This window comes from Struthio camelus, chromosome 35 (assembly GCF_040807025.1).
Source record: "Struthio camelus isolate bStrCam1 chromosome 35, bStrCam1.hap1, whole genome shotgun sequence".
In the NCBI taxonomy this organism is placed as follows: Eukaryota; Metazoa; Chordata; class Aves; order Struthioniformes; family Struthionidae; genus Struthio; species Struthio camelus.
Genome location: NC_090976.1, coordinates 663,948 through 691,472, shown reverse-complemented (window position 1 = coordinate 691,472; position 27,525 = coordinate 663,948). Strand labels below are relative to the sequence as shown.

The 27,525-nt window shown below is 55.4% G+C and overlaps 2 protein-coding genes across 4 annotated transcripts; one reads left to right on the top strand and one right to left on the bottom strand.

Annotated features, from left to right (window-relative positions):
* Nucleotides 1-849: 849 nt before the first annotated feature.
* On the bottom strand, nt 850-26,267 carry AHNAK (AHNAK nucleoprotein). 3 transcript variants are annotated; one of them, XM_068923758.1, is made up of 6 exons: nt 26,023-26,267; nt 20,951-21,046; nt 20,659-20,812; nt 20,025-20,212; nt 8,939-19,414; nt 850-6,100 (listed from the first exon to the last, which is right to left on the bottom strand). In XM_068923758.1, exons 3-6 carry the CDS (start codon nt 20,810-20,812, stop codon nt 1,778-1,780), a joined length of 15,141 nt encoding a protein of 5,046 aa, XP_068779859.1. In that variant the 5' UTR covers nt 20,951-21,046; nt 26,023-26,267; the 3' UTR covers nt 850-1,777. The 3 variants fall into 3 exon arrangements, with proteins under 3 accessions (XP_068779859.1, XP_068779857.1, XP_068779858.1); XM_068923756.1 differs by having other exon boundaries at nt 850-19,414; XM_068923757.1 differs by lacking the exon at nt 26,023-26,267 and adding an exon at nt 25,607-25,639 and having other exon boundaries at nt 850-19,414.
* On the top strand, nt 21,993-24,079 carry LOC138063713 (ice-structuring glycoprotein-like). The gene is made up of 3 exons (XM_068923597.1): nt 21,993-22,041; nt 22,199-22,590; nt 23,248-24,079. Exons 1-3 carry the CDS (start codon nt 21,993-21,995, stop codon nt 24,004-24,006), a joined length of 1,200 nt encoding a protein of 399 aa, XP_068779698.1. The 3' UTR covers nt 24,007-24,079.
* Nucleotides 26,268-27,525: the final 1,258 nt, after the last annotated feature.

The following is a 27,525-nucleotide window of genomic DNA, read 5'->3' as shown; positions in this document are numbered from 1 at the left end:
AAGAGAAGATTGAGAGGGGATCTCATCAACGTGTACAAGTATCTGAAGGGGGAGTGTCAAGAGGATGAGGCCAGCCTCTTCTCCGTGGTGCCCAGCAACAGGACAAGAGGCAATGGGCAGAAACTGAACCACAGGAAGTTCCATCTGAACCTGAGGAAAAACTTCTTCACTGTGAGGGTGACAGAGCATTGGAACAGGTTGCCCAGAGGGGTGGTGGAGTCTCCTTCGCTGGAGATATTCAAAACCCGTCTGGATGTGATCCTGGGCAATATGCTCTAGGTGACCCTGCTTGAGCAGGGAGGTTGGACTAGATGATCTCCAGAGGTCCCTTCCAACCTAAACGATTCTGTGATTCTGTGATTCTGTACCTGCTCCCACCGCTCGTGGGGGCGGTGAGGGGGTTGGAGACTCACCTTGGACCGCGCGCGTTGGGCCGCAAATACATCCGGGAGAGATGTAGGGCAGGGGGAGGAATGAAAAGCCATTAGCTCTATCACCCCTAACAGCAAAGGTCCTTAATTACACGCTGTCACTTCTAAACCACCCCTAGATGCGCTCTGCGGGGCGCTCGGGCATCCTGCTCTACTCCCACCCACCCCTTGGCCACCTCAGAGGACACCCCAAAAGCCAGATGGAGGCCTCTGGGGTCCCGTGAAAAGGCAAACGACCCGGAGTTGAGGGAATCGCCGCTATGAAAAACAAGAGTGACACCCCCTCCCCCCCCAAAAAATGCTGGGAACGGAGGCACCAAGGACAACCCCGGAGCAGCCCTCAGGGCATCGCAGCCCGGCGGACCCTTTAGCCACCAAACGATGACTGCGAACAAGGAAGGAAGTTGGTTTTGGTGAGTCACGGTTAATAAATTTTTTTTATTTGCATTTTACAAGACCGTTCTTCTTACATTCTCAATTAATTTGCCGTTAAAGTGCTGAAAGGTTTGGATTTTTTTTTTTTTTTTAAATTTGAGATACACTTGTTAACAGAAATTTTAACAAATACCAGAAGAGTGGCCATTGCAAGCTTTTATGCCACAACTGAGACGAATTTTCTCTTATAATACAAATAATAAAACAAACGTATAGAGGCAACAAAGAACACTTCAATAAAATCATGCCCAGTCACCTAGTGGCAATTTGCAATAATCTTTGAGACATTCCTCCTGCACAAACTGGATCAGCTACTTGCTCATTTAACTCTCCTTTAAATCTCACTGCACGACTCCTGAGGTTATTTGTTATCATGCCCTTAAGCAGCAAAGCCATGGGAAATACTTGGATTAATTTTTTTCTACCCCATAAGAGGAATTAAACTGACACGCACAGTTGCGTCTATATTTTACAGTGTTTTCAATATGTCCATTTTTGTGACAGAAATTTAAGCCCCACAAGTAAAAGCCAAAAAAGATCATTAAAATGGCAAAGTGATTTCCATGAGCCAAACACTGAAAATATTCAGTCGAATGAAAAAAAATATATATCAAAATAGCTTGCTAGTAAACTTAAGCTCTCAGCATTTCATGCACCAACCGAAGTCTCAAGCACAGAGAAGCCTCCAAATGCATCGGATGGACCATGCAGCCATCTCGCCTCTCCCCTCGTCCCTGCCACCCCTTCTGACCCCTCCATTCCTTCGTCACTCCTCTGCCGCGCGGGATAGGACATGTCCTGCCAGACCTTGCTCATTCTGTTGCTGAAGTTGAAAGTATCCCAAGCTACGAAATGTATATACAAACCCAGGAAGGGCTATCTATATACACAGACACCTATGTACAGGCACGCTACTCTTTCTTTTTTGCGACCGTCAGCTCCACTGCAGGCATGCGGAAGCCACCCTTCGTGCCACTGTCGTTGCTCGAGGAGGATGACAGGCGTGATTTTTTGGACGCTAACGAGACCCCGCTACCCTGCATCTTTCCCGTCTCATCATCACTTCCCGTTACCTCATAAGACCCTTTAGTTTTCGACCCTATGCCCCCAAACGTTCCAAATTTCATTTTGGCCTGCTTCCCTTTGTCAGCGCCTGAGCTGACATCAAGCTCCAGGGTTCCTGTGGGCGTTGAATGGGAAGAATGGTCATCACTGAAGGACGATGACCGGTGACGTGGTTTCCTGCTTTTAAAGAGGGAAAACTTCCCTTTGGCTGATGGGCCCTCTCCTCCATCTAGGTCACCCTCTGCAGACCCCAGGCTCACCTTGGAACTCTTCAGATCTCCTTTTGATCCCGAAATGGACCCAGAAGCCTCTGGGGAGCCTGTGGCACTGCTGCTCTTTCCCTTCTGTTTTGAAAAATTGAACTTTGGCATTTTAATTTTGGATTTCTTTAGTCTGATGTCTGGGTCTTCCAACTCGAGCTCTACGGCGCCAGCATGAAGGCTAGCGTCTGCCCGAGGGAACTCTACATCAACCCCTACCTCCCTGCCCTTCACCTCAGGGTCTGAAAAAACAAATTTAGGCATTCTCAGCTTGGGGAATGATACTTTTCCTAGGCTACCTTGCGGGACACTCATGCCGATGCTGGGACCTCCGATTCCTACCTTTGGTCCAGTAACATGAAAAGCACCCCCACCAGCATTCACAGTAGGTGCTGACATGTCTCCAGAAAGGGTGGCACTACCCTTAGGCCCTTTTAAATTTACATTAAAATCTGACACGGAAAGTTTTGGCGCAGATGCATCAAGGACGGGAGCGTCAAGGTGGCCACCCACTCCAGACTTCTTAATGTCAATGCCAGGCATTTCCATTCCAATTTTTGGACCTTTGATTTCACTAGCAACATCTATGTCAGCCTGTACGTTTGGTCCTTTCAACTTCAAATCAACATCATGCAAGGAAACACCAGGTGATTGCATTTGAAACTTAGGCCCTTTCAATTCCATATCAGGTCCTCCCAACCCAACATCAACTCCTGAGCCCTTAAGGCCTCCTTTAGCTTGCGGTCCTTCAAGACTGATGCCCATATCAGATCCCTCAACACAAGGACTGGAAATGCCAAACTGGGGGATTTTGAGGGAAGGAAGCTTAATTGTGCCACTCGGACCTTCAAAGCCAACATCCGGCGCGTCCACAGATACTTTGGGGGATTTAATGCCAGCAGAAACATCGAGATCTCCTTTCAACTTTGGTCCTTTCAGGTTTACATCAAAGTTTGGAGCAGAAATGTCTGCTGAGGGCCCTCTGATATTGACACCTGGGATGCCGAGATCGACATTTGCACCTGGGGCTTTTATGTCTACCTCCATTTGTGGGCTGGAGCATCCAACGCCTCCTTTCATACTCAGATCAGGTCCTTCCACGGTGGGGGATTTAAACTTTGGCATTTTAAGCTTTCCTTCACAACCTCCAATGTCAACATCTGGTGCATCGAGGCTGAGCTTTGGCCCTTCAATGGAGCTTGAAACATCCAGATCTCCCTTTAGTTTTGGTCCTTTCAGGTTTACATCAAAATCGGGTAGAGAGACTTTGGGTCCTTTTAGTTTTGCATCAACACCTCCGAGGCTCACATCAGCCGAAGGGAGGTTCACGCTTCCTTCCGCCTTTGTGGCTGAGATGTCCAAGCTCACATCAGGCCTTTCCAGACTGAGACCTGTTTTCCCCATTTTGGGCAATGAGACCTGGGGCAATTTCAGCTTTCCTTCTGGGCCTTCCAGTTCTACTGCAGGAACACTGACTTCACCTTTTACTTTTGGTCCTTTCACACCTAGGTCGAGGTCTGGCACTGGGACCGAAGGAACAGAGGTGTCAGTGGCAGGTCCTTTTAGGTCACCCTCGATTTTTGAGTCACCTACAACCACCTGCCCACTGGGAAGTTTGAGTTTTGGTTTCTTCAGACTCACGTCAGGAGCTCCAGTGTCCATACTGAGACTCAGGCCTTTAACCTCGCCTTTGACAGTTGGCACAGAGACTTCCGGATCAGGAACTTTAAGTTCCCCTTCTGTTTTTGGGACCGCCACAGAAGCATCCCCTCTGAATCTATGTGATTTAAGATCAAATTCAACATCTGGGAAAGAGATCTTCCCAAACATGGGTTTCTTTCCTTTGGGGGACTTCACACTAGCATCACCTTTTATTGTCACATCTGGGCCAGCTACGTTCATATCCAGATCTGGAGATTTCAAATTGGCATCGAGCTCTCCACCAGCGAGATTCACATCGAATGCACCTTTCTTTCCTTTAACTTTAGGACCACTCATATGAAGTTTAGGCATCTTGAATTTGCTCTTCTTACCTTTTCCAGAAATGCTGACATCGGGAGAGTCCACATTCAGTTCAGCCTCCGGGAAATCCACCTCTGCACCTGGAACCTTGATATCTGCCTTTGGGCTTTTCACCCCAAACCCGAACTTTGGTTTCTTAAACTTGGGAAGTTTGACATTTGCCTCTAGGCCCTCAACATTCATGTCAGGGCCCTCAGCATCAATTTCGGGGCCTTTGACTCCAAATTCCGGGACTCTGACATCGACTTCAGGACCCTTCAGATTACCTTCAATCTTTGGGGATGTAATGTCAAAGCCTCCCTTTGTTTTATGGCCTTTCAAATTCAAGTCTATATCAGGCATCGAGATTTTAGGAACGTTTACATGCATTTCTGGCATCTTAAGTTTAGGGCCCTTCAGTTTTCCTTCTGGACCTTCGACGCTTACGTCTGGGACGCTGATATCTACCTTGGGACCTGAAAGATCGACCTCTGTCTTTGGCAGGTTCATGTCCACCTCAGGGCCTTCCCCTTTAAAGCCAGGCATGCCGAACTTTGGCAGCTTCATTTTAGGTATTTTCAGTTTTCCCTCTGGGCCATGAACATCAACTTCTGGGCCCTCAATATCTAATTTGGGACCCTTAATATCAATTTCAGGAGCCTTCAAATCCGTCTCGAGTTTTGGACACGGAATATCAACATTGCCTTTCAGCCTCGGTCCCTTTAGGTTCAGGTCTATGTCTGGCATGGAGATCTGGGGAGTCTTGACGTGCATGTCTGGCATCTTGATTCTAGGCCCTTTCAGTTTTCCATCTGGCCCTTCAATGTTAATGTCAGGTGACTCGATATCCAATTTTGTGCCTTTGATGTCAACTTCCGGACACTGCAAATCCCCTTCCAACTTTGGTGCTGAGATATCCATGTCTCCCTTCAGTTTGGGGCCTTTCAGATTAAAGTCAACATTGGGCATGGAGATCTTGGGTGTCTTGACATGCATTTCTGGCATCTTGAATTTGGGGCCTTTGAGCTTCCCCTCTGGCCCTTCAATGTTCATATCAGGCGCATCAATGTCTAGCCTGGGGGCTTTCACATCAATTTTGGGTGCTTTCAAATCTCCTTCCAACTTAGGTCCAGAAACATCTACATCTCCTTTCAGTTGAGGCCCCTTCACATTGAGGTCAACATCAGGGAGAGAGATCTTAGGAGACTTAATGTGCATTTCAGGCATCTTAAATTTGGGACCTTTCAGTTTTCCTTCCATATTCAAATCAGGAGCCTCTATATCTATGCTAGGGCCGGAAATTTCAGCGTTTCCCTTGGGCAGGTTCACGTTCACATCTGCCCCCTCTCCTTTGAAGCCAGGCATTGCAAACTTGGGCATTTTGAATTTAGGCAGCTTGAATTTACCTTCAGGGCTATCAATATCGACATCAGGGGCATCTATATCTAATTTAGGACCTCCAATGTTGACTTCTGGGCCTTTCAGTTCACATTCCATTCCTGGCACCGACATGTCCAAGTCTCCTTTCACTTTGGGGCCTTTCAGGTTCAGATCAAAGTCTGGCGTGGAGATTTTGGGAGCTTTAAAGTGCATGTCTGGCATCTTGAACTTGGGGCCTTTCAGCTTCCCTTCAGGGCCCTCAATGTCCATGTCAGGGGCCTCGATCTCAACTTTAGGGCTTTCCAGATCAGGTGCAGAAACGTCCATGTCTCCCTTCAGCTTGGGGCCCTTCAGGTTAAAGTCAACGTCGGGCATGGAGATCTTGGGTGCCTTGATGTGCATGTCAGGCATCTTGAACTTGGGGCCCTTCAGCTTCCCCTCTGGCCCTTCAACGTCCAGCTCTGGACCCTCAATATCCACCTTGGGACCGGAAACATCCAGGTCTCCTTTCGGCAGGTTCACGTCCACCTCCGGGCCTTCTCCTTTAAAGCCAGGCATCCCAAACTTGGGCATCTTGAACTTGGGCATTTTGAATTTTCCTTCCGGGCCATGAACATCCACGTCGGGCGCCTCAATGTCCACTTTGGGACCCTTGATGTCCACCTCGGGACCTTTCAGGTCGCCCTCAAGCTTAGGGACAGACACATCCACATCCACATCTCCCTTCAGCTTGGGGCCCTTCAGGTTAAAGTCAACGTCGGGCATGGAGATCTTGGGTGCCTTGATGTGCATGTCGGGCATCTTGAACTTGGGGCCCTTCAGCTTCCCCTCTGGCCCTTCAACATCCAGCTCTGGACCCTCAATATCCATCTTGGGGCCTTTGATATCAATCTCAGGGCCTTCTAGTTTGGGAGCAGAAACATCCAAATCCCCCTTCAGCTTGGGGCCTCTCAGGTTCAGATCTATGTCTGGCATGGAGATCTTGGGTGTCTTGAAGTGCATTTCAGGCATCTTGAATTTGGGGCCTTTCAGTTTGCCTTCTGGGCCTTCCATGTCAACATCAGGAGCATCGATATCCAGTTTAGGGCCTTTGATGTCGACTTCTGGACCTTTCAAATCACCCTCTATTTTGGGAACAGACACATCCACATCCCCCTTCACTTTGGGGCCCTTCAAGTTCAGATCAAAGTCTGGCATGGAGATTTTAGGGGCTTTAAAATGCATCTCTGGCATCTTAAATTTGGGACCCTTTAACTTTCCTTCTGGGCCCTCAATATTAACATCTGGGGCACTGACATCCAACTCAGGGCCCTTAATATCAACTTTTGGCGCTTTCAAATCACCTTCCACAGCCGGCACAGACACATCCACGTCCCCCTTCACTTTCGGGCCTTTTAGGTTCACATCAAAGTCAGGCACAGAAATTTTAGGAGCCTTAAAATGCATCTCTGGCATCTTCAATTTGGGGCCTTTCCATTTTCCTTCTGGTCCTTCGATATCCACATTAGGAACATCTATGTCTACTTCTGGTCCTTTCATTTCCAGTTCAGGACCTTTCAAATCCCCTTCCAGTTTTGGCACATCCACCTCTCCTTTCAACTTTGGCCCTTTCAGATTCAAATCAATGTCAGGCATGGAAATTTTAGGTGCTTTGAAGTGCATCTCAGGCATCTTGAATTTTGGGCCCTTCAGTTTGCCTTCTGGCCCTTCAATGTCCAGATCTGGAGCATCAACAGCCACCTTAGGAACAGAAATATCGAGTTCTCCCTTTGGGAGATTTATATCCATCTCTGGGCCATCTCCTTTGAAGCCAGGCATTCCAAATTTGGGCATTTTGAATTTGGGTGCTTTGAGTTTACCCTCTGGGCCATGAATATCCACATCTGGCACATCGATGTCAACCTTGGGGCCTCCAATATTGATGTCAGGAGCCTTAAAATCCCCTTCCAGCTTTGGGGCAGAAACATCTATGTCTCCTTTCAGCTTGGGACCTTTAAGGTTTAAGTCAATATCAGGCATTGAAATTTTGGGAGCCTTTATGTGCATCTCTGGCATTTTAAACTTGGGACTTTTCCATTTTCCTTCTGGCCCTTCGACATCCAGTTCAGGAGCATCGATGTCAACCTTTGGTCCTTTGATATTAAATTCTGGCCCACTCAAGTCACCTTCTGGTTTGGGCACTGAAAGATCAACATCCACATCTCCTTTCAGCTTAGGGCCTTTCAAATTCAAATCAAAGTCTGGCATGGAAATATTGGGAGCCTTGATATTCACTTCGGGCATTTTAAATTTGGGTCCTTTCAGTTTTCCTTCGGGGCCTTCAATGTCAAGGCCTGGGACCTGTACATCCACTTTTGGTCCTTTTATATCTAATTCAGGTCCCTTCAGAGCACCTTGCAGATGAGAGACATCCACATCCCCCTTTGCTTTGGGGCTTTTCAGATGCAGGTCAACGTCAGGCATGGAGATCTTGGGTGCCTTTACGTGCATTTCTGGCATCTTGATTTGGGGGCCCTTGAGCTTCCCCTCTGGCCCTTCAATTTCCAGTTCAGAACCTTCCACACCCAGCTTGGGACCTGAAACATCAAGGTCCCCTTTTGGGATGCTAATGTCCAGCTCTGGCCCCTCAGCTTTAAATCCAGACATGCCAAATTTGGGCATTTTGAACTTGGGCATTTTGAGTTTACCCTCTGGCCCGTGAATATCCGTGTCAGGTGCCTCGATGTTGACTCTGGGGCCCTTGATATCAATGTCAGGCCCTTTCAGTTCCCCTTCCAACTTGGGACTGGAAACATCTAAGTCTCCTTTCAGTTTATGCCCTTTCAGATTTAGCTCCACATCTGGCATTGAAACTTTAGGCGATGAAATACTCAGAAAAGGCATTTTAAACTTTGATCCTTTTGTTTTTGTCTGCACGTCCAAATCCGGAGCATGAACATCAACGTTGGGACCAGATACTTCAATATCAGGTTTTTTAAGTTTCACATCCACATCAGGGTGGGGCACTTTAGGACCAGAAAAGCCAAACTTTGGAAGTTTAAACCTGGATTTTTTAGGTTTTCCTTCTATATCAACCTTTGGTGTCTCAACTTCAATTTCTGGCCCCTTGATGTCTAGTTTAGGACTTTTCAGTTCACCTTCTATTTTTGGAACAGAGGCATCAACATCAGCCTTTACTTTTGGGCCTTTCAAATTTAAATCAATATCTGGCATGGAGATCTTAGGAACATTGAAATGAATGTCAGGCTTCTTATATTTAGGGCCTTTTAGGTTTCCTTCTGGCCCTTCAACGTCCAAATCAGGAACACTAATATCCACCTTGGGACCTGAAACCGCAACGTCGGCATCAGGTAGATTTAAATCCACCTCCGGGCCTTCTCCCTTCAGCCCCGGCATCCCAAACTTGGGCATCTTGAACTTGGGCATTTTGAATTTTCCTTCCGGGCCATGAACATCCACGTCGGGCGCCTCAATGTCCACTTTGGGACCCTTGATGTCCACCTCGGGACCTTTCAGGTCGCCCTCAAGCTTAGGGACAGACACGTCCACATCCACATCTCCCTTCAGCTTGGGGCCCTTCAGGTTAAAGTCAACGTCGGGCATGGAGATCTTGGGTGCCTTGATGTGCATGTCGGGCATCTTGAACTTGGGGCCCTTCAGCTTCCCCTCTGGCCCTTCAACGTCCAGCTCTGGACCCTCAATATCCACCTTGGGACCGGAAACATCCAGGTCTCCTTTCGGCAGGTTCACGTCCACCTCCGGGCCTTCTCCTTTAAAGCCAGGCATCCCAAACTTGGGCATCTTGAACTTGGGCATTTTGAATTTTCCTTCCGGGCCATGAACATCCACGTCGGGTGCCTCAATGTCCACTTTGGGACCCTTGATGTCCACCTCGGGACCTTTCAGGTCGCCCTCAAGCTTAGGGACAGACACGTCCACATCCACATCTCCCTTCAGCTTGGGGCCCTTCAGGTTAAAGTCAACGTCGGGCATGGAGATCTTGGGTGCCTTGATGTGCATGTCGGGCATCTTGAACTTGGGGCCCTTCAGCTTCCCCTCTGGCCCTTCAACGTCCAGCTCTGGACCCTCAATATCCACCTTGGGACCGGAAACATCCAGGTCTCCTTTCGGCAGGTTCACGTCCACCTCCGGGCCTTCTCCTTTAAAGCCAGGCATCCCAAACTTGGGCATCTTGAACTTGGGCATTTTGAATTTTCCTTCCGGGCCATGAACATCCACGTCGGGCGCCTCAATGTCCACTTTGGGACCCTTGATGTCCACCTCGGGACCTTTCAGGTCGCCCTCAAGCTTAGGGACAGACACGTCCACATCCACATCTCCCTTCAGCTTGGGGCCCTTCAGGTTAAAGTCAACGTCGGGCATGGAGATCTTGGGTGCCTTGATGTGCATGTCGGGCATCTTGAACTTGGGGCCCTTCAGCTTCCCTTCAGGGCCTTCCAGCTCAGCTTCAGGAAGGTCCACGTTCATTTTTGGACCTTTGATGTCCATTTCTGGGCCCTTCAAATCACCTTCTAATTTGGGAACAGACACATCCACATCCCCCTTCATTTTTGGGCCCTTCAGATTTAGGTCGATGTCTGGCATAGAGATCTTGGGTGCCTTGAAATGCATTTCTGGCATCTTGAACTTGGGGCCCTTCAGCTTCCCCTCTGGCCCTTCAACGTCCAGCTCTGGACCCTCAATATCCACCTTGGGACCGGAAACATCCAGGTCTCCTTTCGGCAGGTTCACATCCACCTCCGGGCCTTCTCCCTTCAGCCCCGGCATCCCAAACTTGGGCATCTTGAACTTGGGCATTTTGAATTTTCCTTCCGGGCCATGAACATCCACGTCGGGTGCCTCAATGTCCACTTTGGGACCCTTGATGTCCACCTCGGGACCTTTCAGGTCGCCCTCAAGCTTAGGGACAGACACGTCCACATCCACATCTCCCTTCAGCTTGGGGCCCTTCAGGTTAAAGTCAACGTCGGGCATGGAGATCTTGGGTGCCTTGATGTGCATGTCGGGCATCTTGAACTTGGGGCCCTTCAGCTTCCCTTCAGGGCCTTCCAGCTCAGCTTCAGGAAGGTCCACGTTCATTTTTGGACCTTTGATGTCCATTTCTGGGCCCTTCAAATCACCTTCTAATTTGGGAACAGACACATCCACATCCCCCTTCATTTTTGGGCCCTTCAGATTTAGGTCGATGTCTGGCATAGAGATCTTGGGTGCCTTGAAATGCATTTCTGGCATCTTGAACTTGGGGCCCTTCAGCTTCCCCTCTGGCCCTTCAACGTCCAGCTCTGGACCCTCAATATCCACCTTGGGACCGGAAACATCCAGGTCTCCTTTCGGCAGGTCCACGTCCACCTCCGGGCCTTCTCCCTTCAGCCCCGGCATCCCAAACTTGGGCATCTTGAACTTGGGCATTTTGAATTTTCCTTCCGGGCCATGAACATCCACGTCGGGCGCCTCAATGTCCACTTTGGGACCCTTGATGTCCACCTCGGGACCTTTCAGGTCGCCCTCAAGCTTAGGGACAGACACGTCCACATCCACATCTCCCTTCAGCTTGGGGCCCTTCAGGTTAAAGTCAACGTCGGGCATGGAGATCTTGGGTGCCTTGATGTGCATGTCGGGCATCTTAAACTTGGGGCCCTTCAGCTTCCCTTCAGGGCCTTCCAGCTCAGCTTCAGGAAGGTCCACGTTCATTTTTGGACCTTTGATGTCCATTTCTGGGCCCTTCAAATCACCTTCTAATTTGGGAACAGACACATCCACATCCCCCTTCATTTTTGGGCCCTTCAGATTTAGGTCGATGTCTGGCATAGAGATCTTGGGTGCCTTGAAATGCATTTCTGGCATCTTGAACTTGGGGCCCTTCAGCTTCCCCTCTGGCCCTTCAATGTCCAGCTCTGGACCCTCAATATCCACCTTGGGACCGGAAACATCCAGGTCTCCTTTCGGCAGGTTCACGTCCACCTCCGGGCCTTCTCCTTTAAAGCCAGGCATCCCAAACTTGGGCATCTTGAACTTGGGCATTTTGAATTTTCCTTCCGGGCCATGAACATCCACGTCAGGTGCCTCAATGTCCACTTTGGGACCCTTGATGTCCACCTCGGGACCTTTCAGGTCGCCCTCAAGCTTAGGGACAGACACGTCCACATCCACATCTCCCTTCAGCTTGGGGCCCTTCAGGTTAAAGTCAACGTCGGGCATGGAGATCTTGGGTGCCTTGATGTGCATGTCGGGCATCTTGAACTTGGGGCCCTTCAGCTTCCCTTCAGGGCCTTCCAGCTCAGCTTCAGGAAGGTCCACGTTCATTTTTGGACCTTTGATGTCCATTTCTGGGCCCTTCAAATCACCTTCTAATTTGGGAACAGACACATCCACATCCCCCTTCATTTTTGGGCCCTTCAGATTTAGGTCGATGTCTGGCATAGAGATCTTGGGTGCCTTGAAATGCATTTCTGGCATCTTGAACTTGGGGCCCTTCAGCTTCCCCTCTGGCCCTTCAATGTCCAGCTCTGGACCCTCAATATCCACCTTGGGACCGGAAACATCCAGGTCTCCTTTCGGCAGGTTCACGTCCACCTCCGGGCCTTCTCCTTTAAAGCCAGGCATCCCAAACTTGGGCATCTTGAACTTGGGCATTTTGAATTTTCCTTCCGGGCCATGAACATCCACGTCGGGCGCCTCAATGTCCACTTTGGGACCCTTGATGTCCACCTCGGGACCTTTCAGGTCGCCCTCAAGCTTAGGGACAGACACGTCCACATCCACATCTCCCTTCAGCTTGGGGCCCTTCAGGTTAAAGTCAACGTCGGGCATGGAGATCTTGGGTGCCTTGATGTGCATGTCGGGCATCTTAAACTTGGGGCCCTTCAGCTTCCCTTCAGGGCCTTCCAGCTCAGCTTCAGGAAGGTCCACGTTCATTTTTGGACCTTTGATGTCCATTTCTGGGCCCTTCAAATCACCTTCTAATTTGGGAACAGACACATCCACATCCCCCTTCATTTTGGGACCTTTCAAGTTCACATCAAAGTCTGGCATGGAGATTTTGGGGGCTTTAAAATGCATCTCTGGCATCTTAAATTTGGGACCCTTTAACTTTCCTTCTGGACCTTCCAGCTCAACATCAGGAACCTCTATGTCCATTTTGGGACCTTTTACATTAACCTCAGGCCCTTTCAGGTTGCCTTCTAACTTAGGAGTGGAAACATCTACATCCCCTTTCACTTTTGGACCTTTCAGATTGAGATCAAAGTCTGGCATGGAGATCTTGGGAGCCTTAAAATGCATGTCAGGCATCTTAAACTTGGGGCCTCTCAGCTTCCCCTCTGGGACCTCAATATCCACATCAGGAGCTTCTATGTCCAGTTTAGGACCTTTGATATCCCCTTCTGGCCCTTTCAAGTCACCCTCTAGTTTGGGAGCAGAAACATCCAAATCCCCCTTCAGCTTGGGGCCTCTCAGGTTCAGATCTATGTCTGGCATGGAGATCTTGGGTGTCTTGAAGTGCATTTCAGGCATCTTGAATTTGGGGCCTTTCAGTTTGCCTTCTGGGCCTTCCATGTCAACATCAGGAGCATCGATATCCAGTTTAGGGCCTTTGATGTCGACTTCTGGACCTTTCAAATCACCCTCTATTTTGGGAACAGACACATCCACATCCCCCTTCACTTTGGGGCCCTTCAAGTTCAGATCAAAGTCTGGCATGGAGATTTTAGGGGCTTTAAAATGCATCTCTGGCATCTTAAATTTGGGACCCTTTAACTTTCCTTCTGGGCCCTCAATGTCCATGTCAGGAACCTCTATGTCCATTTTGGGCCCTTTCAGGTGCAAATCAGCCTCCTTCAAATCACCCTCGATTTTCGGGACAGAAACATCTACATCCCCCTTCACTTTGGGACCTTTCAAATTGACATCTACATCAGGCATGGAAATTTTAGGTGCCTTAATATGCATTTCAGGCATTTTAATCTTGGGTCCTTTCCCTTTTCCCTCAGGACCTTCAATGTCAAGACCAGAAATGTCTACATCCACTTTGGGACCTTGAATATTCAAATCAGATCCTTTCAAATCACCTTCTAATTTGGGAACAGAAACATCAACAGCCCCCTTCACTTTGGGCCCTTTCAGGTTCAAGTCGATATCAGGCATGGAGATCTTGGGAACATTGAAATGCATTTCTGGCATCTTAAACTTGGGGCCCTTCAGCTTCCCCTCTGGCCCTTCAATGTCTGCAGTTGGCAACTCAATATCTACCTTGGGACCGGAAACATCCAGGTCTCCTTTCGGCAGGTTCACGTCCACCTCCGGGCCTTCTCCCTTCAGCCCCGGCATCCCAAACTTGGGCATCTTGAACTTGGGCATTTTGAATTTTCCTTCCGGGCCATGAACATCCACGTCGGGTGCCTCAATGTCCACTTTGGGACCCTTGATGTCCACCTCGGGACCTTTCAGGTCGCCCTCAAGCTTAGGGACAGACACGTCCACATCCACATCTCCCTTCAGCTTGGGGCCCTTCAGGTTAAAGTCAACGTCGGGCATGGAGATCTTGGGTGCCTTGATGTGCATGTCGGGCATCTTGAACTTGGGGCCCTTCAGCTTCCCCTCTGGCCCTTCAATGTCCAGCTCTGGACCCTCAATATCCACCTTGGGACCGGAAACATCCAGGTCTCCTTTCGGCAGGTTCACGTCCATCTCCGGGCCTTCTCCTTTAAAGCCAGGCATCCCAAACTTGGGCATCTTGAACTTGGGCATTTTGAATTTTCCTTCCGGGCCATGAACATCCACGTCGGGCGCCTCAATGTCCACTTTGGGACCCTTGATGTCCACCTCGGGACCTTTCAGGTCGCCCTCAAGCTTAGGGACAGACACATCCACATCTCCCTTCAGCTTGGGGCCCTTCAGGTTAAAGTCAACGTCGGGCATGGAGATCTTGGGTGCCTTGATGTGCATTTCTGGCATCTTGAACTTGGGGCCCTTCAGCTTCCCCTCTGGCCCTTCAACGTCCAGCTCTGGACCCTCAATATCCACCTTGGGACCGGAAACATCCAGGTCTCCTTTCGGCAGGTTCACGTCCACCTCCGGGCCTTCTCCTTTAAAGCCAGGCATCCCAAACTTGGGCATCTTGAACTTGGGCATTTTGAATTTTCCTTCCGGGCCATGAACATCCACGTCGGGCGCCTCAATGTCCACTTTGGGACCCTTGATGTCCACCTCGGGACCTTTCAGGTCGCCCTCAAGCTTAGGGACAGACACGTCCACATCCACATCTCCCTTCAGCTTGGGGCCCTTCAGGTTAAAGTCAACGTCGGGCATGGAGATCTTGGGTGCCTTGATGTGCATGTCGGGCATCTTGAACTTGGGGCCCTTCAGTTTCCCTTCAGGGCACTCCAAATCAATATCAGGTGCCTCAATATCGACTTTGGGCCCTTTAACGTCTATTTCTGGCCCTTTCAATTCACCTTCTATCTTGGGAACTGTAATATCCATTTCTCCTTTCATTTTAGGTCCCTTTATGTTCAAATCAACATCCGGCATGGATATTTTAGGTGTTTTAATGTTCAGCTTTGGCATCCTGAACTTAGGTCCTTTCCATTTTCCTTCTGGTCCTTCAGTGTCTAGTTCTGCCTCTGGTCCGGAAATATCCATTTCTCCTTTCGGCAGGTTTACATCTATGTCAGCCCCCTCAAACTTTGGGCCAGACACATTAAAGTGAGGCAACTTCACTTTAGGCATTTTTAGTTTGGCTTCTGGACATTCCAGGTCAACATCTGGGACCTCAACATCTAGTTTTGGACCCTTGATAGCAACACCAGGCTCTTTCAAGTCACCTTCTATCTTTGGAACGGAAACATCCATCTCTCCTCTCACCTTATGTCCCTTTAGGTTCAGATCGACATCAGGCATGGATATTTTAGGTGCTTTGATATTAAGCTTAGGCATTTTAAATTTGGGGCCTTTTATTTTCCCTTCTGGACATTCCAAGTCTACATCAGGCACATCAACATCCACTTTGGGACCTTCCACATCCATTTTGGGCCCCTTGAGGTCTCCATGGGTCTTCGGAACAGAAATATCTACATCTCCTCTCAATTTTGGGGCCTTCAAACTGAGATCTACATCTGGCATGGAGATTTTGGGCGTCTGAATATTTAGTTCAGGCATTTTAAATTTGAGACTTTTTACTTTTCCTTCTGGCCCTTCAATGTCCAGGCTTGGCACATCAACATCTACCCTGGGACCAGAAATATCCACCTCACCCTTTGGAAGCGTCACATCAACGTCAGGGCCCTCTCCCTTTAGGCCGGGCACCCCAAACTTGGGCATTTTCAGCTTAGGCATCTTCAGTTTACCCTCTGGGCCGTGGACGTCCACGTCTGGTGCTTCAAGGTCAACTCTGGGGCCTTTGATGTCAAGTCCAGGGGCTTTCATCTCTCCTTCCAGTTTGGGGGCAGAAACATCTAGGCCTCCTTTCACTTTGGGGCCTTTCAGATTCAAGTCGATGTCGGGCATGGAGATTTGTGGGGTCTTGACATGCATCTCTGGCATCGTGACTTTGGGGCCTTTGAGTTTTCCTTCAGGTCCTTTGATGTCTAAACTAGGAATGTCAGCATCTACTTTTGGACCAGAGACTTCTATACCTCCCTTAGGAAGTTTCACTTCCACTTCTGGCCCCTCTCCCTTCAGGCCAGGCACCCCAAACTTGGGCATTTTCAGCTTAGGCATCTTCAGTTTACCCTCTGGGCCGTGGAGGTCCACATCTGGTGCTTCAAGGTCAACTTTGGGGCCTCTGAGCTCTAATTCGGGACCCTTCAAATCAGCACCTACCGTGGGGATGGAGACATCCACGTCACCCTTCACTTTGGGGCCTTTCAAATTCAGATCAACATCTGGCACAGAGACCTTCGGTGCTCTGATGTGCATCTCAGGCATTTTCAGCTTGGGGCCTTTCAATTTTCCTTCTGGCCCTTCAATGTCCAGGCTTGGCACATCAACATCTACCCTGGGACCAGAAATATCCACCTCACCCTTTGGAAGCGTCACATCAACGTCAGGGCCCTCTCCCTTTAGGCCGGGCACCCCAAACTTGGGCATTTTCAGCTTAGGCATCTTCAGTTTACCTTCTGGGCCGTGGACGTCCACGTCTGGTGCTTCAAGGTCAACTCTGGGGCCTTTGATGTCAAGTCCAGGGGCTTTCATCTCTCCTTCCAGTTTGGGGGCAGAAACATCTAGGCCTCCTTTCACTTTGGGGCCTTTCAGATTCAAGTCGATGTCGGGCATGGAGATTTGTGGGGTCTTGACATGCATCTCTGGCATCGTGACTTTGGGGCCTTTGAGTTTTCCTTCAGGTCCTTTGATGTCTAAACTAGGAATGTCAGCATCTACTTTTGGACCAGAGACTTCTATACCTCCCTTAGGAAGTTTCACTTCCACTTCTGGCCCCTCTCCCTTCAGGCCAGGCACCCCAAACTTGGGCATTTTCAGCTTAGGCATCTTCAGTTTACCCTCTGGGCCGTGGAGGTCCACATCTGGTGCTTCAAGGTCAACTTTGGGGCCTCTGAGCTCTAATTCGGGACCCTTCAAATCAGCACCTACCGTGGGGATGGAGACATCCACGTCACCCTTCACTTTGGGGCCTTTCAAATTCAGATCAACATCTGGCACAGAGACCTTCGGTGCTCTGATGTGCATCTCAGGCATTTTCAGCTTGGGGCCTTTCAATTTTCCTTCTGGCCCTTCAATGTCCAGGCTTGGCACATCAACATCTACCCTGGGACCAGAAATATCCACCTCACCCTTTGGAAGCGTCACATCAACGTCAGGGCCCTCTCCCTTTAGGCCGGGCACTCCAAACTTGGGCATTTTCAGCTTAGGCATCTTCAGTTTACCTTCTGGGCTGTGGACGTCCACGTCTGGTGCTTCAAGGTCAACTCTGGGGCCTTTGATGTCAAGTCCAGGGGCTTTCATCTCTCCTTCCAGTTTGGGGGCAGAAACATCTAGGCCTCCTTTCACTTTGGGGCCTTTCAGATTCAAGTCGATGTCGGGCATGGAGATTTGTGGGGTCTTGACATGCATCTCTGGCATTGTAACTTTGGGGCCTTTGACATCTATATCAGGCATGTCCATTCCCAGTTTGGGGCCTTTAATATCCATCTGAGGTCCTTTCAAGTTGCCACCTATCTTTGGGATAGAAACATCCACCTCTCCCTTCAGCTGAGGCCCCTTCACATTAATGTCCATATCTGGCATAGATACTTTGGAAGGCATTGATATGCCAGGCCCTTTCAAGTAACCTTCTGGACATTCAAATCCAACATCAGGAGCCTTAACATCGACCTTGGGAGCTTTAGAGTCAAAGCCAAGTCCTTTGATATCCTCTTCCATTCTTGGGACTGTGACACTCGCATCTCCCTTCAGGTGAGTGCCTTTCAGATTCAGGTTTACATCTGACATAGATATTTTGGGCGTTTCAGTCTTCCCAAATTTGGGGGCTTTCCATTCTCCTTTGATGGCCACTTCAGGAACGTCAACATGTGCCTTAGCTGCTGCCGGTCCCACCTCCCCCTTTGGGAGCACCACTTCCACAGTAGGACCTTCCCCTTGGGAGTCCAATGCAGTAAATTTTGGAAGCGTCATATGGGGTATTTTTACTTTTCTGCTGCCACCTTGGATGTCTATGTCAGGAGCTAGGAGCTCTGTGCTGGGTCCTTTGATATCCGCTCCAGGGACTTCGAGCGCTGGGGAAGGGAGTTTCACAGCACCCTTCAGCTCCATATCCACCTGTGGCTTTGTGACTTTAACCCCTTCCCCTGAAGGAGAAGGAACTTTGGAGCCCATGATATGGACAGATGGGGCAGGAACATCCATGTGAGGAGTTTGCACCTTTGGTGCAGGAATGTCCGCACCTCCCTGCACAGCTTGAACGTCGATGCCAGAACCCCCACTGGAGAACCCAAATTTGGGCATTTTCATAGTAGGAATTTTTATTTTTCCAACATCAATGTCCGGACTTTCAACCATCGGTAAGGAAACGTCTACTCCAGGAGCTTTGATAGCTCCCTGAATACTGGGGCCAGAAATATCAGCTTGTGACTTTTTGCTCCCTGGCAGTTCTCTTTGGATATCCATGCCGGAAACATGCATTTTACCATCCAGTTTGGAGCCCTTAGCATGAAAATCTGCATCCAGGTTTCCCGTCTGTCCATTTGCATGAGGTCTGGGAAAGCTGCCCTCAGGGCCGTGGAACCCAGTGCCAGAAACATTCAGTCCCGGCACCTTGGTTGTAACTGATTTTCCAATTTCCCCACCTGGAACTTGGATCTCTGACAGTTTAGAGTCCATCTGAGTCCTCAGGGGAACACCTGTGACTTGTGTTCCTGAAACAGTTATCTCGGGCTTCCCAACCTGAGCCTTGCCCATGTGGACATCTAGCTTCCTGGTTGTGGATTCAATTGTCGGTCCAGTGTATGAAATGCCAGGAGATGCCCCTCTGCTGTCCATACTCAAGTCTGTTGTTTGGGTGTTTTTCCCAGACAAATCTCCTGATGCACTTTTGATCACAGTTTTCCCAGGCTCCGTTTCAACATCGGTCTTTGTGGCATGGGCGATTTCCTGTTTCGGGATCTTGATTTTAAAATCTGGGCTGGTGACGTCGATATCTTTTGCTCCTTCATGCCTACTAACGTCGACAGTGTATGCCGTGACCTTTCTGGTGACCGTAATGGTCCTGCTCTGCGTTCCCCCGGACTCTATTTCTACCGCGTCATCCGACTTCAGTCGTGGTTTAATTTTCTTTGTGTAAATCCTCCTGTACTCTTCATCATCCCCACTCTGAAAATAAAGAGACGTTTATTAGCACCAGGGAACTGTGCCTGCCTTTACTTTTGCTGCACGCGAAGCTCGTGCTCGGAAGGAGAGAGCACGTACGTCCTAGCTAGGCGCAGCATGCAAGCTTGCTCTGGGACACCGGCATGGTGGCGGGGAGGCCGCCGACCGCCTCCTCTCCCTTACGAGCTGCTGCGTGCCCCTGGCAGACAAGCTCTAGGCCTAGGACCACGCTCTTCCTTGCTGTCACCAGCAAAGAGCTTTTTTTTTTTTTTGGGGGGGGGGGTGGTGGGTTGGAGCTACAGGCTCGGGTTAGCAGAGCAGCTTCGTGACCTCTCCGCTCTTCCCCGCTTTCGTAGGGGACTCCGGATCTCTGCAGGTGGCCCACGCCGTGCCGCAGCGCTCCTCACAGAATGGTGGAGGTTGGAAGGGACCTCTGGAGATCATCTAGTCCAACCTCCCTGCTCAAGCAGGGTCCCCTAGAGCACATTTCCCTCGACGGCGAGGAGTTTCCGGGCATGGGGTTTCTTGCCGTTGAGTAGTACGGAGCTGACCTCCCGCAGGGAGGAACTCCAGGCTGCTCCCTCCCCTTATCCCAGCGCCGGGGAACGCTCACCAGGACAACTTCTGGGCTGCTGGCCGCAAACACGTCGTGTGACCATGACTGTCCCGGCAGCGGAGACTTGTCGCCCTTGCGCTGCAAACGCAGACCCACGGTGTGGTGGCCCACGCTGTTGAGCAGCTGCGTGACCTCCCCGGACTGCAAGTTGTCAAAATAGATGGTAGCGCTCACGATCTGATCCCCTGCGAGCGCAAAGAGAGAGAGAGAGGTGAGCCGGGAGGGGAGGTCCCACCGCCTGGGACCCCGGCGGGGCGCTCAGCGCGACGGCCAGCCTTCGCCCGAGCAAAGCGGCTGGACTTGGAAGGCGACGACTTCGCAGCGCCTCTGCCCGCGCTACGCCGCGAGCGAACGGACGGACGGACCCACCGGGACGGAGCGGGCCAAGCCGGACGAGAGTTGCGTTGAGAGGTGAAGCCGGCCAAGGAAGGGCCTCCGAGACGAGGGTGAAGCTGGCAGCCAAGATGCCAGAGCAGCAAGGGTCATTTCGCGGAGGAAGCAACCGAGGCACCGCCAGAGGTAGCAAAACCGGAGGGCAGAGCACCCAAACTTCCCCAAAAGACCCCCCCACCACCACCACCCCAAACCTCTCTCCCGTAACCGCCGCCTCCGTCCCCGGGCGGGCTCGCACCTTCCTTCACCATTCCCGTTTTGGCAGCGGGCGAGTTGTGCTGCACTTGCTTCACAAAGACCCCGTCGTCCGTCTGGTCAATGGTGATGCCGTGGGAGCCGCTGCCTTGCCAGCTGGGGAGCAGGATCTCCCGCGTCTCCTCTTCCTTCTCCATCTGGGGAAGGAGAGGCGCGGGATGAGGCGGGAGCGCGCCGGCGGCGATTTCGGGGGGGGGGGGGGGAAGCAAATCTCTTTTTGCGGGGCAGGAAAAAATAAAATAAAATAGCCGTAAAGCCGCTGAAGTTGCACTGACCTTGCTGGGACTCTGGTCCCGGCGGCAACCGCCCCAGGAATTCCTCCGCCGTCACTCGCGCGGACCCGTCGGCAAGCGCGGTTTCACCTTCCCAACCTGGCGGAGAGGCGATATATGGGGGGGGGGGGAAAATGAACGAGTAAAACGCCTGCTTTGGCTGCCATCGCCCTTTGCCGCGCAGGCGAGCAAGCCCGCAAACGCGGCGCGAGATGCCCCGGGGCTAAACAGCCGCGGCGGGAAGCTCGTGCCCGGCTCTGGCAGAGCAGGACGCGTTCGCTTCCAGCCGGAAAAACCGAAAGGAAGCGAAACGCCGCCGCGTGAGCGGAGCCGGTCTGCTTTTGTTCTGCTGCTCTCCTCTCTCTCGGCTCAGCCGCCCGTGCAAAGCGCCAGCGCCGGGGGCCGAGGAGATCGGGTCGAGCTGCCTGGCTCCCGCCAGCAACACCCACGCGAGCGGCCCCACCTTTCCTCTTCCCCTAGCAAACAAGGCAAAGAAACTTTCCCGCTTCCAGCAAACTTCAGGCAAAAAAAAAAAAAACAATAAAAAATTTTTTTAAAAAAAAATATATATATATATCTGCTTCTTCAAATGCAACTGGGAAGGTTACAGAGGGCAGAGCCGGGACGCGCCAGCTCCCTGCACCGTCCGGACTCGGCAGCCAGAGCGCAGCGCAGGGCAGGAGGACGCCGTCCCCGAGCAGGTCGCCTTGACACGTCCCGCTGTCACCACCTCCAGCAGCCTCGCTTACAAAACCGGGCACTTTTGGACCCCGTTCTCCACCGCTTTTTTTTTTTTTTTTTTGGGGGGGGGGGTTCAGCTCAGCCTCGAGCGATGGCCAAAGAGCTGGGAAGGCGGCCGGGGGGGGGGTGGATTTGGGGACACCGCCGCGGTCCCTAAGCCACGAAACTGCAGCAAAGCCAGCCCTGCCCGGGACCGCAGAGCGCCGCGGCCGGTTGCTTTCACCCACCTTGACCCCCCCCCCCGCCGCGGCGGGGAGACCCCCGGAGCAGCCTGGCGCGCGTCGGCGGCCGGGGCACCGCGGGGATGCAGCAAGACGCTGCTCTCGCCGGGACGGCGGCGGCGGGTGCTGATGGTGCAGGGGTGGTGGTGGGGGGGGGGTCTTACTAACACCCCAAAAACGCTCCTTTCCAGAGCCGACGCAGAAGCGCCGCGGCGCTCCCGCTGCGCCAAGGCCCGACCTCGAGGCTCGGAAGAGGGTTGCACCGAGTTTAATCCCAACCTCGGGTAAGGCCGGAGCTGGCAAGCCCAGCAGCTAGGAGGAGGGGATGGTAGGCGGAGGCGGCGGGAGGCGGCACCAGCTCCTTGCTCTCGCTCTCTTTTTACATTTTTCCAGCCACCAAAGCGCAGCCCAAACTGGTTTGTGAGTCAGGCAGCCCCGCGGGCTGGGCGCGCGGCGCTGACTCAGAGCTCAGCCCGGGCTGCAGCGGGCAAGAGAGGGAGAAGCGTCCCGGCGGCAGAAAAACCTCCAGCCGCCGAGCCGAACCGGACGAGCGGGCCGGACCCTTTTGCTCTCCTCCGCCGGCCTCGAGGCGGAGAAGATCGCGGCGGCTGGGAAGGGGAGACCTTCGCCGCGGAGCGACGCGAGCCGCGCCGGCCGCCGACCAGCTGCTGCTGTTCTCAGGTTAAACCACGTGCTGCCTCCTCCCCTGTATTTTTAGTTGTTGTCGCCGCTCCTCGGCGGCCCGCGTCGTGCCAAGGGGGCAAAGCCAACCCCCACCTCCCTCCAAAAAAAAAAAAAACCTTCCCGAAGAGCCGTGCTCCGGCTTCACCCCCCCCCCAAAAAAAAAAACCCCCCGTCGAGCACGTCGCAGGACCCGTCAACCCGCCCAAACCCGACCGCCGGCTTGCCGGCGCCGCGGCTCGAGAGCCGCGATCGCCTCCTCCCGTTCGGACCGGCGTCGGGAGCGGGGAAAAAACAACAAAAAATAAAACCCAACTTTTTGGCCCCGCACCCGTTTCTGCCGCCGCCGTTGAAAGCGGCGGCGATGCAAACGTCGGGATCCTTCCCGGTTTGGTCCCTGCCGGGAACTCGACGCCTCCTCCGCGCCCTCGACCCCAGGGCAGACCCAGGGCTTTTGCTCTCCTCCAGGTCCGCGTCCCCGCTGCCGGCCGGATAAGAGACCCCCCCCCGGCCCCGAACGATGCCCAGCAGGACCCAAAGCCTTTGCCCTCTCTCTCTGTCTCTCCCCGAGCCGGGCGATGGCGGAGCGGCTCGCGGCGGGATAATCCCTTTCCGGACGAGCGGACACGGCTCATCGGGTTTTTTTTTCTTTTGCAGAGATGGAGCCGGGGGGGGAACCTGACGCCTGATGCAATCCCAGAGCTCCGCTCCGGCCGGGCCGGGACACAAAAGGGACGACGTGCTGAGCGAAGCCGGGGGCCAGCGGCTCCGTCTAAGCTCCCCAAATCCCCAGGCAGCGGAGCGGTTCTCCGTCGGGCTTGCCGGGCGCTGGCTGGGTGGAGAAGGAGCCGCCCGAAGACTTGGGGCTCCAAACCCTGCAGCAACCGCCCCCCGCCTGCAACAACGGGACCTCCTGCGTCCACCACCACCATCAGCATCGCCGCCGCCGCTGTTGCGGCCACCACCGTCGCAGCCACCACCACCATCGCAGCCACCACCACCACCTCCACCACCACAGCTACCACCACCTCCACCATCGCAGCCACCACCACCTCCACCACTACCTCCACCACCGCAGCCACCACCGCAGCCACCACCATCGGAGCCACCACCACCACCTCCACCATCGGAGCCACCACCGCAGCTACCACCACCTCCACCACCACCTCCACCACCGGAGCCACCACCACCGGAGCCACCACCACCGGAGCCACCACCTCTACCACCGCAGCTACCACCACCTCCACCATCGGAGCCACCACCACCACCTCCACCATCGGAGCCACCACCACAGCTACCACCACCTCCACCACCACCTCCACCACCGCAGCCGCCATCACAGCCACCACCGCAGCCGCCATCACAGCCGCCACCGCCAACGCAGCCACCGCCACCGAGAAGACACCCCCGCGCTGAGAACCGGCAGCAGAGCTCCCACGAGTCACCTCCATCCGAGGGTGCCGGCACCTTCCTCCCACCCTGCAACCGCGGCAGCACGGAGGGGGACGAGATTGGGGTGGGGGGGGGGACAAAGATCTCGGGACCTCCAAGGAAGGAAGGGAAAGGCACGGCAGCAAGAGGAGAAGATCTTGCTCTGCCCGGGAGGAGGACAGAAGAAGCCACGCAAACGTGGCGCCGCCAGAAAGTCCCCACCGGGGTAAAAAAAAGGGGGACGGGACCCCCCCCTTCCACCTCCCCAGCGGTGGCGATGCCCCGGAGGAGGACGGGGAGGAAGGAGGTCCGGGGAGGAGGCTGCGCGGCAGTTCCCCCCCCCCCGACCTCCACCCCAACCTGGGGCTGATCCCCACCCCAGGGCGCCCGGAGGGGAGACACCCCGCGGGGAAAACGCCCGTCCCCACGACCTTGAAATCCAAGCAGAGGCCCAAGCAGAGGGAGGGCGAAGCAGCCGGCGTTCCCGAACCCGGAGCGGGGGCTACCCCGGCGCAGCGGGAAGACGCCGGCCCCCATGGCAAAGCCCGGGGCGGTGGGGTGGGGGGGGGGGCCGATGCACCGAGGAGGGACCGTGACGTTGGGAGCGCGGGATCCTCCCAGGAAAAAAAAAAAAAACAAAAAAAACCAGCCTTCTCGGGCTCGCGCTCACGGCCAAAGGAGGAGGAGAGCGGGGGGCGGAAAAAAAAAAAAAAAGTTTAAAAATAATAATAACAAAACGGAGAAAAAGGGGACGGCAGCGCAGCAAGGGGCGCTGGCCTGCGCCCCCCCCCCAAAAAAAAAAACACCCCGATGCCTACGCCCCAGCTCGGACCAGTCCGACCAGCTGCTTTCCCGCAGCGAGAGCGCCCGGGGCCAACCGAGAGCGACTCCTGCGCCGCCGCCGCTCGGGCTCCCGGACCTGTCGGGCCGGCTGCAGCGGTGGCCCAGCTTGCCCGGGATGGGGACGTGGGGCAAGGTTGGGGGGGGGGGGGGGACAGCCAGATACCGGCAGTTTGGGGACACCGAGCAGGACGGGGGGGGGGGGGGATTTTTTTTTTTTTTTGGCCCCCTCCATTGGCCAACGGGCCCGGCGCCTCCCCGAAAAGCGGGGCGGCGATGCCAAGCCGCCCGCTTCCGGCGGTCCCGGGTACCCCCCCAACCGCCACCGGCGAGCGGCATGCACCTGCGGCGCGTGGCCGCGCTCTGCCCGAATCCACGGCCGCCCCCCCCCACTCCCCGTTACCCCACCACCACCACCAGGGACGGGGACACGGCGGCGGGGAAGGCCCAGAGAGCTGCATCCTCGGTGGGTCCTGGGTGGGAGCAGCGGGCGCCCGCGTCCCCCCCCCCCCCGAGCGGGTGGGGAAGCGGCTCCCCGTCCCACGGCGGGTGGGTTCCCCCCCCTCCCACCACCACCTTGCCTTTTCCACTCGTGTCGTGGCCGAGGAGCCCCCGCAGAGCCCCCGACGGGGGCCGGACACGCCGAGCGCGGCGCGCGCTGCCCCACGCGGGGCGACACCCCACGCGTGACCGCCAGCCGCCCAAAGGCGGGTGAGGGGCGTCCGAAGGAGTTAAAGCCTCCCACCTCCTCCAGCGCCCGCTCCCAACCGAGCCACGGGACGTGCGTTAAGGAAGCGGGATGGCAGCGTGGGGCCGCCCACGCCGCGCCCCGCTCCGCTCCGCCCCGGGACTCCCCGTGCGCCCGGGCGGGGCGGCGGCGGCGGCGGCGCCAGCGGGACGGAGGCGACGGGGCCGCCACGCCCTGAGCTCCCGGTAAAGCCACCCGGCACCGGCACCGGGACCCGCCGCCGGCTTTTTCCACCCGTCCCGTCCAGCGGCGCCGAACCGCGGCCCCCGCCGAGCGCCGGGGCAGCCCCAGCTTCCCACTCGCGCTGTCGCTCCGGGTGTCGTTCCCGGGGTCGCTCCCGGGGTCGCTTCCACCCCCCCCCCCAAAAAAAAAAAAAAACACCCAAAACAACCGACTTTCGGCGACGCCGGTACCTGCGGGTGCGCGGCTCTCAGCTCCCCGGCACGGCCATAGCGGGCGCGGAGCCGGTGCTGCCCGAGCCGCTGCGGTTTCCTGGTGGCGGCGGGTCCCGGCCGAGCGGCCCCGGTGCCCTACGGGCCGGGCGCGCTCGGGTCCGGTGCGCTCGGGTCGGGTCCGGTGCGCTGCGGGCGGCGCGGAGCGCTCCGAGTGGCCGCGCCCGACGCGGCGCTGCGCTCTTGTAAACGCGCCCGCTGCCCGCGCCGCGCCCCTTCCCGGGACGGGGTGGGACCAGGGCCGAGCACGGCCCCCGGGCGGCCCTCACCGCGGCCTCGCGGCGCCGCCGACGGCCACCACCCCCCCCGCCAAGAGCCGCGGCGGCGCCCGCTGCACCGGGACGGGGCGCGTTCCCACGCGGGAGCTCACCCGCCGCACCGGGACGGGGCATGTTCCCGCTCCGGATCCCACCCGCCGCACGGGGACGGGGCCCGTTCCCGCTCCGGAGCCCACCCGCCGCACGGGGACGGGGCCCGTTCCCGCTCCGGAGCCCACCCGCCGCACCGGGACGGGGCCCGTTCCCGCTCCGGAGCCCACCCGCCGCACGGGGACGGGGACCGTTCCCGCTCCGGATCCCACCCGCCGCACGGGGACGGGGCGCGTTCCCGCTCCGGAGCCCACCCGCCGCACGGGGACGGGGCCCGTTCCCGCTCCGGAGCCCACCCGCCGCACGGGGACGGGGACCGTTCCCGCTCCGGATCCCACCCGCCGCACGGGGACGGGGCCCGTTCCCGCTCCGGAGCCCACCCGCCGCACGGGGACGGGGCGCGTTCCCGCTCCGGAGCCCACCCGCCGCACGGGGACGGGGCGCGTTCCCGCTCCGGAGCCCACCCGCCGCACGGGGACGGGGCCCGTTCCCGCTCCGGAGCCCACCCGCCGCACGGGGACGGGGCCCGTTCCCGCTCCGGAGCCCACCCGCCGCACCGGGACGGGGCCCGTTCCCGCTCCGGAGCCCACCCGCCGCACGGGGACGGGGCCCGTTCCCGCTCCGGAGCCCACCCGCCGCACGGGGACGGGGCCCGTTCCCGCTCCGGAGCCCACCCGCCGCACGGGGACGGGGCGCGTTCCCGCTCCGGAGCCCACCCGCCGCACGGGGACGGGGCCCGTTCCCGCTCCGGAGCCCACCCGCCGCACGGGGACGGGGCCCGTTCCCGCTCCGGAGCCCACCCGCCGCACCGGGACGGGGCCCGTTCCCGCTCCGGAGCCCACCCGCCGCACGGGGACGGGGCGCGTTCCCGCTCCGGAGCCCACCCGCCGCACGGGGACGGGGCGCGTTCCCGCTCCGGAGCCCACCCGCCGCACGGGGACGGGGCCCGTTCCCGCTCCGGAGCCCACCCGCCGCACGGGGACGGGGCCCGTTCCCGCTCCGGAGCCCACCCGCCGCACGGGGACGGGGCCCGTTCCCGCTCCGGAGCCCACCCGCCGCACCGGGACGGGGCCCGTTCCCGCTCCGGAGCCCACCC